The 12760-nt window shown below is 35.2% G+C and overlaps 2 protein-coding genes across 2 annotated transcripts in view; one reads left to right on the plus strand and one right to left on the minus strand.

Annotated features, from left to right (window-relative positions):
* Positions 1–12760, plus strand: part of nme9 (NME/NM23 family member 9) — a 462322-nt gene that overhangs the window by 193517 nt on the left and 256045 nt on the right. The window lies entirely within an intron of this gene.
* On the minus strand, positions 77–12756 carry tmem169b (transmembrane protein 169b). Its single transcript, XM_693473.10, has 3 exons — positions 12651–12756; positions 8690–9013; positions 77–6916 (listed from the first exon to the last, which is right to left on the minus strand). Exons 2-3 carry the CDS (start codon positions 8919–8921, stop codon positions 6300–6302), a joined length of 849 nt encoding a protein of 282 aa, XP_698565.6. The 5' UTR covers positions 8922–9013; positions 12651–12756; the 3' UTR covers positions 77–6299.

Below are 12760 nucleotides of genomic sequence, written 5' to 3' on the forward strand. Positions count from 1 at the left end.
TTGAAATACAAGAATAGGAGTTTTATTGTCTTTAAGCAAAACACACACTCAAAAATATAAAACAAGTAAACAAATGTCAGAATTAACACTTTTATTCATTAAATATTGAGTTATTTAAAATATTTATTTGAGAGTCCCTTTAAAGACATCTTTGCGCTGGTTATGAATATAATTTTTGGAATAACTGTTTGCACACACAAACACACTCACAGCGTTCACCCTTTTCACAGGGTGAGCCTGGGTTTCTCTGGTGTTAGTAAATAAAACTGCTTGAATAAGATAATGTAGAGGACTCCTGACAATCACAGTCTATTTGCATATACGTATATAAATATATGGCTTGATTTTACAGGGGGTCAAGAAAATCTCTGCTCTTTTCATAACCCTTCTGATTTACTAGAAAAATAGTTTTAATTGAAATAAAACATGCAAAAGTAAATGGTGACACTTTAAAATAATGATTACTGCATCAGTACACTAAAAATGAACAATACTTCAAGAATTTATTTAAATGTAAATTCCGATATTATTTAAATAAAGTGGTTACATTTGAATGGATCTGACCTAATATTTTTAATAATACTGTAACAAATATTGTAATAACACATATTGAATGTTAAATATGATCTCATTGCAGAGCTTAACCAATAAATACAACAAATAATAAATATTTTAAATGTGCTTTTCTTGCAAAAGCACAAATGTCTGAGGTACAGTGTGAAAGTAGGAAAAACAAGACCAAATAATGAATAAAATAACACTTTAAATAAGGGTTTATTTATCAACATTAATAAAATACATTAGTTAATATGAACTAACGATGGAAAAATACTTTTAAATCATTTTACTCTGTTAATGTTGACTTTAATTACTTACTAATAATTTTGTGAGTTAACATGAACTAATAATAAATAGATGTTTTTTTATTAACTGATGTTAATGAATATTAATAAGTGCTAAAACGTTAAAATAATGAATGCAAAATGTATTGTTCATTGTATGTTAATGCATTAAGAAGTGAATAATGGACAAGTCATTGAATTATTAGAATATAATAAACAGTTGAGGTGGTGATGCAGCCTTTTTTACTTCTAATAATTCACCAGACCAGGGTGAATTATTCAGCTTAAACTACAGTTCCCGCAGCTGTAGCCACTGTTCAGATTTTTCCAACTCAAACTGCTCCTGCGTGCAGCACTAGTTTCTTCCACATCTCCTCCAAAGCCTTCTGTTGTGTTTTGATATGATTTCTGACTGTTGTAGCTGTGCAATCACTCAAATCATTCGGCGGAGTGATATTGAGCTGTAATATGCTCACAATCTGTCGGAACTACTTTAGCTGTGCGCTTGAATATAATGACACACCTTTGAATGCTCATCAGCCAATCAGAATGAAGCATTCAACAGCTCTATAGTATAGCAAACAATATTGCACGGCCCTCTGAGTGACCTGATTCCATTCCAAAGTATGTAATTTTTTAACAACAACCGGCAACACAGACTTGTGTCTCAGAAAAAAGTTTTGTGTCTAATTTTTACATTTTGTGCAAAGTAGACTTGTGAAAAGCAGGATAAAGTACATCCAGGAGGTTGTTATTGCATAATAAAGCCTGACAGGCTTATCGCCAGCCCAACGTTGTTCTTTAAGTCTATGGGCCCTATTATATACCCGGCGCAATAAGGCACAAGACGTGATTTAGATCCATTTGCACCACTTTGTGGACTCATGGGTGTTTCAGTCCAGAAAGGAGTTGTGTTAAAGCTCATTGTTGGTGTGTTGCTATTTTGAGAAACTGAAATAGACCAACAGCGCCACTGACCAACTACAAGCTGTTCTAAAGTCCAGCGCAGAGCGCGTTAGTTATGTGCCTATGCAGGTCCAAACGCTACACATTGCTTAGTACACACAGGACGTACAGCAATACACAAATATCTTTACAGATGAAAACAATTAAAGCATTATAATGTCACTAAAATTATTATTTTCTACACAAATATAAAAACCACTGCCTGCATGGGGGCTTGCGTTTGTATAATGTTATTATTATTAGCTGTATTATTTATTATATGCATATTTATATTTGCTTTAATAAACAAGCTTAGATTTGTCCACCTGTGGGGTTTTGGAGACGTCTGCATCACCATATGGGGCAGAAGAACAAGACGTGTGTTTGGATATAACTCAGTTTTCTGACCACACTTCGTTATTATTGTTGATTTATTAGTTTGCTGGAGATAAGAACTGAATTTAGAAAAAGTTTTGAAACAAATTTTTGCGCTTAAAAAAAACAAAATTAAACATGTAGGATAATGGTTGTGTTCAGTGGAGCGAGTTTCCACTGTTTCCTTACTCCACCAAACTAAAGGAGTAAAGAGTAAAAATAAAGTAAAGTGAAAGTAAAGAGGCTGAATGGAGGAGGCTCGTTCTTCATCCTTTTGCTGCAGATGCTCTGTTTAACACTTACAAAGTCCGCCATGTAAATTGCAAACGCACCACAGCGCAGATACATAGACTTTGCTCCTATATTGTTAAAGTAGAGCCCTAATTCTCTCTCTAAATTACACATTATAAACTACAAGTATGGAATTCAGTGACAACATGGCACCAAACCGTCAAAAAAGCAAAGCTGACAGAAACTAAACCAGCTGAATAAAGCACAGAATAACCTACATATTATTCATTCACAAGACAACGCCAAACAGTGAAAATATAAATAAAACCGGCATGACAGGCAAGCAGACACATATGAACGTGAATGTAAATATATAAATATGAATGTATTCACTGACAGACAAGATCATTCTCAGTTCCTGGGTGAGTCTGTGTTATTCAGCGGATGTTATCTGGGAATAACATACCTTAGAACAGGGGTTCTAAATCTCAGCCCTGGAGGGCCGGTGTCCTGCAGATTTTAGCTCCAACCCCAATCAGACACACCTGGGCTAACTAATCATTCTCTTACTAGGCTTTCTAGAAACATCCCTGCAGGTGTGTTGAAGCAAGTTGGAGCTAAAATCTGACAGACACCAGACCTTCAAGACTGAGTTTGAGAATCACTGCCTTAGAATGTCGCGACTGACCAATCAGAATTGAGTATTCCAGACAGCAATGTGATAATCTGTGATAACAACCACCTGGATGTGCTTTATCCCTTCCATAAAGCTCCTCAGTCTCATACAGCAGCTAATAATAAACCTGTTGGCCTTTATTCTGTGAGAACAACAAGCTAGATGTACATTATCCTTATTTAAAGATTGATAAAAAACTGTTCTAAATGTAGTGTTCATAGTAGTACGAGCTAATCCAAGTTAGTTAGTTATTACTAGATAAATAACAAATGTATTTTAAATGATTGTTTGATATATCAATTAGGGTTGGGCGATGTCGACCAATTTGGCATCGTACGACGTCTAATGTGAAACATCGCAATGGACAATGGCATCGTCATCATAGAGATAACGAAAAGAGGGGGTGAGGGTTCGGTTTGTTTGACAGAATGTGCGTGACCTGTCTGAAGACATGGAGGGATCCGGGGGTGAGAAGGGTGCACAACTTATTTGAGGACCGGGAGGGATGCGCTCGATTGCCGGAGATTATCACTCGTTTGCGGGCATTATGAGTACCACAAATGCATAGAGACTCCCGGAACTTCCGGGAGACTTGGGATGTCTGAATATCACGTTTAACAACTATAGTGAGAAACGATCCAGCGGTACATCCTTGATAAACTGTCCAACGTGCACTGCTCTCTGGAGCTCAGGGAAGGATATTACAGTGTGTGGCTGTGTTTGTATGTGTGTATGGTCACGTGATGTGTGTTTTCAGCAGACAGAGGGCCGCTCAGAAATGCTAGGTAAAACATGACGTAGATTTGGAACATTTTGATTCTAAAGTGCCGTTTTTACAGTAATGTGTGCGGGTTTAAGAGGAGGAATGGGCAGAGGATCGGCGATGCCAGCTCAGCATCGTGTTGTCTATTGGCCATCGGCGATGGCATCGTCTATCGGCCCAACCCTAATATCAATAGAAATGTTAACTAATGGATATTATTCTAAAGTGTCACCAGTAAAATAAAGTAAAAGTCTGGCCTAATACTGCAAGTGGCACTAATTAAGGGAACAGTTCACCCAAAATCATCATTTAATCAACATTCACACAGGAGAAGATATTTAGAAAAGTGCTGAGACTTCCACAGTATTTGTTTTTCCTACTATGGAACATTTTTCAGAATATCTTGTTTGTGTTGAACAGAAGAGAGAAACTCTTTTGGAAAGTTTTTTGCAACCAAGAAGGATTTGCAACCACTTGAGGGAGAGTAAATAGTGAGTAAATATTCACTTTTGTACGGTGGCCGAAAGAGCTTAACGCGCTGCTATTTAAGAAAGCACAAACAATTACAAAAAACGCCAGCAAATTAGAAAAAGATCCTCATCAATAAATCAAGAAAATGCACTGCATTTTTTCACAACGCAAACAAATAAAGCAAACGCGCAACATTTTCTCACAACGCATGCAAATAGCACAGAACACAACAGAAATGTTTCAAGGAGACCCAAAAACAGGACGGACCCAGCTATTTAGGTTAATGTTATTTAGGCTAGTAATATATTAAAGATAAGGGATTGGTGTAATTAGGATGTTAAAATAAACAATAAAACTCACCATTCATAGAGCACCAACAACTTCACTGAGAAATATTTACAACACAATAAGCAATCCCAGCCCAGACTGTCATGGTTTTGGGTCTCCTTGAAACATTACCCTTGCATGGTTTCCGCTACATTCATTCTTTCGTGGCGGGACGCCACACCAAAATTCATCCCGCCACGGCTATATTACAGCTTCTTATACAAAATATTCTGTTTTTAAATTTAGTTTTTTTAAATAGCGGGTTAAAATTGCACCGAAAACGTATGAAAAGTTAAGTGAATAATAACAGCGCAAACTTTTCTGTGACCATAGTAGTGCTGTGCGTTCTGTTTAACCCTTCAAGGTAGGTGATGTGCTGACTGACTGACTGACAGGTGCGTGATGCGTGAGACCAGCAAACACGGCGTAGCTTTCAGTTGTGATGAACACAGTTTTCATAATTTTACTTTATTTTTAGATAAAGGTCTGTGGCTCTGCATATAATGACTTTATCTTGCTAGAGTTTACCAGTGCATAACGCACTAAATCACACTTCAGCCATGTTTATTTGAGGGCGCACAAGAAAATCTGCATTTGAGCAGCGTATATTTGAGGGCGTGCAAGAAAATCTGCATTTGAGTAGCGTATATTTCAGGATGCGCAAGAAAATCTGCATTTGAGTAGCGTATATTTCAGGATGCGCAAGAAAATCTGCATTTGAGTATCGTATATTTGAGGGCGCGCAAGAAAATCTGCATTTGAGTATCGTATATTTGAGGGCGCGCAAGAAAATCTGCATTTGAGTAGCGTTTATTTGAGGGCGCGCAAGAAAATCTGCATTTGAGTGGCGTATATTTGAGGGCGCGCAAGAAAATCTGCATTTGAGTATCGTATATTTGATGGCGCGCAAGAAAATCTGCATTTGAGAAGCGTAAATTTGAGGGCGCGCAAGAAAATCTGTATTTGAGAAGTGTATATTTGAGGGCGCGCAAGAAAATCTGTATTTGAGAAGCGTATATTTGAGGGCGCGCAAGAAAATCTGTATTTGAGAAGCGTATATTTGATGGCGCGCAAGAAAATCTGCATTTGAGAAGCGTAAATTTGAGGGCGCGCAAGAAAATCTGTATTTGAGAAGTGTATATTTGAGGGCGCGCAAGAAAATCTGCATTTGAGTAGCGTATATTTGAGGGCGCGCAAGAAAATCTGCATTTGAGTAGCGTATATTTGAGGGCGCGCAAGAAAATCTGCATTTGAGTAGCGTATATTTGAGGGCGCGCAAGAAAATCTGCATTTGAGTAGTGTATATTTGAGGGCGCGCAAAAAGTTTTGCGTGCGAACAGAGGAAATCGGCGCTCAAGCAGAGATTGACATGCTCGTAGGCTATTACATGAATGCGATGTCGACTTAATACTGCGCCCATGACATTTGTCAATGAAATAATGACATGACATGTAGTTCTAAATCTGTGTAAAATGGCCAACAGAGTCTGCCGCCACAGCTGGAAAAAATTCTAGAGGAAACACTGCCTTGTGTTACTTGCTATTTGCATGTGTTGTGAGAAAATGCAGCGTGTATTCTTAATTTGTTTGAGTAAACTGCAGCGTGTAAAGCTCTCTCGGCCACCATACTTCAGGGTGAACTATCCCTTTAAACATCACAAGGTTTGTATTCACACTGAAGATGATTGCAGCGACTTTCCCTGCAAACTCCCGGAAATAGTGTCTGACTCCAGCAGCTCGACGACACTATACGGCGAACAGTCCTCTAACCCAAGCTTCCCACAAACCCATCCACAAAAACCCTTCTCCAAATCCCTGACCGACATCCACCATTCACTGAAGGCCCAGGACACCTGAACCACAGCTGAATATAAGCCTAGCGACACCGACAGCGCCACGATCAGCACCGGATAGAAGATGATCAGGAAAGGACACACTGTGATTTTATGGCAGAACGTTCGCTCTTCATTGTACACCAGGAATATGTTATACCAGGTGAGAGTACCGTAGTAAAATGAGGTAATGAAGGACAGGACGAAGACGACCGGAGCGCAGGAAAGGCTCCACAGGACGATGTGCGGCCCCTGAGAAAGGCCGAATCCACAGGAGCGACTGGAACCCTCACCAGCATCACATTCAGCATCCAGACGCTCTTTGGATCTCGCCATCTCGCGCAGCTCTTTCTCTGTGAGCGTGACGTGGATGTCCACCATCTGACCTTTCTTTTTCCCACGTGTGATGGTTCCTGTGAGCGTCACATAGCGGCTGTCTGGAGGCACAGACCAACCTAAGGAGGACAAGACATTTCATACAACAGTACATACATTTTTCATTCACACTTCACAGTTCTTTATCACGATATATAGGCCCAATCCTTGTCAATTTTAAAGGGTACCTATTGTAAGAATTGAAATATTACAAATATTTTTGATGTCTTTGACAATTCAAAACATGAGCTGAAAACAGGACCAATGGACTCCACAACCCACCAGGGGGGAATGCGGGAAAAACCAGTTCCTGCTGCATTTGCATCTGAGTCTGCTGAAACTCAGCTTCATCCACCCCAACTCACACATATGGTCATTTCAATGTTTGAATGTTTTAAATTAACCAAACTGACTTTAACCATCATGTTTGATATCATTTGAAATGTCTCAGTGCGATTGGTACAATGGTCTCATTCTCTCAGAAATAGACATAATCAAAACAATAAATATATAACTTCAGGCATCTTTTGAACCACTGTGAAAGGTGTGACTTTCCCTTTTGTTATTCACACCCCCTTCCTTGAGGGAATTCTTGGATTATTTAAGGTAAGGGTTGAGAAAGACTCAGCGCGATTCTGCCTAACCAGATCAGCCCATAACATGGCTTGTTCCATGCTATGTATATTTCAAAGTCAGGAATGCATCTTTTTCATCTTGGATTTATCTTTGATAATTTGATGTTTTGTATTAATCGTTTATGAATTGACTGATTGAATTGGCATAATACATTTACCTGACTAATAAATTGTTATGTTTTGAATGATTAAAACAGAGTTCGTGTTATTATCTTTAGTAGATTGTAGTAATTTCATAGCACCACAAGCCCCTGTTCAGGTTAGTAGCGGACTAGAACACGGTAGACGGAGCATTGCGGCACGCTATACGATGTCTCTAGAGCTCCGACTAACAAATTGGCATTTATTCATGTATACTTAGGCTGTAAAAGGATATCTAAGGGGATAGTCCTTCACCCGATAAACTTTTAATACTATTTAGATAGTATAGTGATTATTCAAAGTTACTAATAGTTTAAGTACGACTGGTCTGCTTAATTCTATAGTAATGATCGTTATATGACTAAATAGCTCTGTCTGATTTAGGAGGTAGCAGACCTATGGGGACCGCATAAAAAATATCCTAATCTGAGTAAGTAGGGTTCTGCCTTTTTAGGATAGCGGTCAATCGCCACTGTTTAGTGACCAAGACTGACATGCTTGTGCTTAAGAAATTGTATACCCGGCCGGTACAAGATTCAGGATGTTATAGAGATCCCAATGAACGAGAAAAACATAAAATGATGAACCGAAGAGAATATTCAATCATAATCTAAAATAATGTGAACGGAAACAAAATAACCTTCTCAATGTTTTATAATTGGAGTCAGATAAAACGAGGATAAATATATTAATATTCTAAACCACCTCATACTAAAATTGGAGTCAGATATGAGTTAAGTTTAATATAAATCAACATTGTGCACCAAACATGCAGTGAACCTTCATCCACCATTGGATACCGTCATTGGACCAACTGGCTGGACCCTACACTATGATGCAAAATCATCACATGAACCATTGATATGAAGATATGAAGAGCTCACAACAACATATGATGGATGTGTGTGTGTGTTTTGTAGTGCGGACCCATTTTTTAGGGGGTACATTTGAAGCCTTTCCCCTTCACACACTTTTTTAAGGGCCAAGGGAAATGCCTAGGGGGAAAAATCGAATTGGGATTGGGTCTAAATATCGGCATATGTCTAATCTACAGTAAACACTTAGGAAACACATCACCTTCAGTAGTGGTGTTACTCAGAAACGTGGCTCCCTCCTCAGAGCTTCTCTCTGCTCCATCAGCGTCTCCTTCACCTGCGGATCTCTCTGGATCACAGCGGTACACGATGATGGATTCAGGACGCTGTTCCCGCTTCCTCCTTTTCCTCCGAGTGCTGGTACCTGCGTTTCCTTCATCCACCGCTCCTTCAGAGACCTCAGATCTGACCGAGTCCAGCTCCTGCTCCATCATTCAGACACAGATCCACACTCTCACAGGATTTAGGAGCTATAATCGTAGGAGAGATTATACGAGGCTATTTACTCCATCCAGACATGATAAACCTGTGAGAAACAGAGAGGAATGTGATGCACAGATGATATTTTGCATGCATTTATTTATTTAGGACATGAGGAGGTTATATAAAAGCATCTAAATGGCAAGTTGAGAGAAACCTATGTATTTATTTATGTTTTTTTTTTGCTTTAAATATATTTACAGTGTAAATAGCAGGTTTATATCGTGCCAACATGCACATTTAGAGGTTTACAGCATGTATTAAACTGTTTTATTTATTGCTTTTAATGAATAATACCTACAGCAGTCTCAATATTGTTAATACTTTCCATTTATTAAATGCAATGCGAGAAAAGATTTGGACTTAAACACTAAAATGACTAAAACTGAAATAAATATAAATTAAAGCTAGCACAGAGTATGAAAACTAAACTAATAAAAATAAAAAAACACCTGAAAATATGTTAATAAGTTAATTAAATATAATTATTTTAATTAAAAAATAGCTAATACATGAAAAAAACATTAAAAGAAACGCTAAACCTTAAACTAAAATAAAAAACTGAAAACATTGAAAAAAAATAAATAATGAATAATACTGTTCTTCAGTTGCATGTTACACTATTTTTAATATTTGAAATGCAATACAGAAAATATAAATGTGGCTTTGTCAGCTAACAAAAGGACACTTAAGTACTAAAATAAATATAAAAATTAACAAGAAAAACTAATAAAAATGACAAAGATTCATATTTAAAAAATTTGTAAATATTTATTCATTCATTTTCTTTTAGGCTTAGTCCCTTTATTACTCTGGGATTCCCACAGCGAAATGAACCGTCAACTTATCCAGCATATGTTTTACACAGCGGATGCCCTTCTAGCTGCAACCCATCATTACTGGGAAACACCCATACATACACACTCATTCACACACATACACTACGGCCAATTTAGCGTATCCAATTCACCAATACCACATGTGTTTAGACTGTAGGGGAAACAGGAGCACCCGGAGGAAACCCAAAAGTATAAATCCAAAATTAATAAAAATTTGAAAAACCTGTACTTAAAAATAAAACCTGAAAATATATTTAAAAAAAAAACTAAATACATATAATTATTTAAAATAAAAACTAATGAATAATACTATATTTGTACAATAATAGTAGTTTAATAAATATAAATTAAAGCTAATAAGTATAAAGCAAAACTAATAAAAATGACAGACAGACGTGCTTAAAAATATATGAATATTAAAATAATAAAAAAAATTATTAAGAATAATTTCAAATAAAAAAAGTGAAAAAATTATTGACAAAAAATACCTTAAAGCTGAAAAGTATAAAACCTATAGAATAATAACAGTTTTGGCATATATTCATATTATTTAATAATATTTATTAATATTTTTAATAATGCAGAAAATATATAAATGTTGCTTAGGCAGATAACAAAAATAGATTTGGACTTAAATACTGAAACTACTAAAACCGAAATAAAAGTAAATTCATAAAGAAATCTCTAATTTAAATAAAATTAATTAAAGCTAAACTGAAAATTATATATATATATATATAACCTGAAAAAGCACAATAAAACGACTCAAACTAAAATGAAAAGGGAAACCAATAATTACAAAAACTGAATAAATATAAATTAAAGCTAAAACATCTTAGATATAAACCAAATGCATTAAAGCTAAATAGAAAATGAAAACTTACTTTAAACTGAAACAATAAATAAATAAAATGACTCAAACTAATATCAAAAGGAGAACTAATAACAACAAAAACGGATTAAATATAAAATAAATCTAAAATATCTTCGATATAAACCAAATCCATTAAAGCTAACCCGAAAATGAAAACCCATATAAAAAATGAAAGAAGCACAAGAAATTAAAAAAAGCAAAACTAATAACTGATTAACATAGCCAAACATCTCAGATATGAACCAAATCTATTAAAGTTAAACAGAAAATGAAAATTCTCTATAAAAAGATTAATAAAATGACTATTAAAAGGAAAACTAACAACTAAAACTGATGATAAAAATGATAATAATAATAATAATTTAAATACAAATAAAACTAGCTTTTGTGTAGCCAACAACACCCTTTGTCTGCTCATCCGGCTCTAGTACTAAAACATCAAATTAAAGCTTAAACATTAATAAAATTCATTAAAGCTAAACTAAAAATAAATATGTATATGAAAAACTGACAAAAACTAAATAAAATGACAAACTAAAAATCTAAAGGAAAAATAATAACAACAAAAACTGATTAAATATAAATTAAAGCTAAAACAACCCCGATACAAACCAAATCGACAAACAGAAAATTAAAATGTATATAAAAACTGAAAAAGTGCAATAAAATGACTCAAACTAAAATCAAAAGGAAAGGTAATAACAAAAAACTGATTAAATATAAATAAATGCTAAAATATCATCATCAAATATCATGCATTAATTCATTAAAGCAAAAAGAGAAAATTAAAGGCTATTAAAAACTAAAAAGGACAATAAAATGGCTCAAAATAAAAAGAAAAACTTATAACAAAAAAAGATTAAATATAGCCTAAGTAAATGCTAAAACATCTCAGATATGAATAAAATCTATTGAATCTAAATAGAAAAATTAATACATATAAAACAAACTGAAAACTCAAAAGAAAAACACAATAAAATGACCCCACAAAAAATCAAAAGGAAAAATAATAATGACGAAAAATGATTAAATATAAATTAAAGCTAAAACATCTCCGATATAAACCAAATCCATTAAAGCTAAATAGAAAATGAAATGAAAATTAAATTAAATGACTTTAAAATGAAAATGAAAACTAATTTCAACAAAAACTGATCCAAAATACTAATAAAAACTTTAAATAGGAAATAAAACAAAACAAAACTAGCTCTTGTGCAGCCATCCTAGCTCTTGTGCACAACATCCTTCCATCTGCTCATTCTGCTCTAGCAATAAAACATCTCAAAAGTAGTCTAAATTAAAGCTAAAACATCTTAGATACAAATAAAATTCAGTAAAGCTAACCAGAAAATTATTATGTACATAAAAAAATTGACAAAAAGCTAAATAAAATGAATCAAAATAAAATCTAAAGGAAAACAACAACAAAAAAACTGATTAAATATAAATGAAAGCTAAAACAACTCAGATACAAACCAAATCTATTAAAACTAAACAGAAATTAACTGTATATACAATAAAAACTGGAAAAAGGCTTAATAAAATGACTTAAACTAAAATCAAAAGTAAAACTTACAACAAAAACTATGTTAAAATGCACATAATAACTTTAAATAGCAAATAAAACTAAATAAAACTAGCTTTAGTGTAGCAAACACCACCCTTCCGTCTGCTCAATCAGCTCTATTGTCAAAGAAACAAAGAGACACAGCAGACACATAAACAGTACAACCAATGAGAAGACTGTGCTTTAATAAAACACCACGTGTAACCCAAAACCCTTCATTTTAAAGCCATTTGAGAGCACAGTTAGCATGAAATAAATCAGTGTACTGTAAGCGCCAGGCGGAGGCTGTTTTCCACTCAGCTGATCCGCTCTGGCTTTAATCACAGATCTCACCGCGTTAAACGTCTTATTCACAAACACCAGAAGCTAGTGCTTAATTCCTGGCAAATACAGTCTTGCTTACCAGATGCACAAACATGGAAAGAAAAGCTGTGAAACTCCTGCGATGAAAATGTTCCGCTGGTTTGATGTCAACAGCAGCCGCCATGCAGATGCGCCTGGGCCACAATGAAC

The sequence above is a fragment of the Danio rerio genome, chromosome 9 (genome assembly GCF_049306965.1).
Source record: "Danio rerio strain Tuebingen ecotype United States chromosome 9, GRCz12tu, whole genome shotgun sequence".
NCBI lineage: Eukaryota > Metazoa > Chordata > Actinopteri > Cypriniformes > Danionidae > Danio > Danio rerio.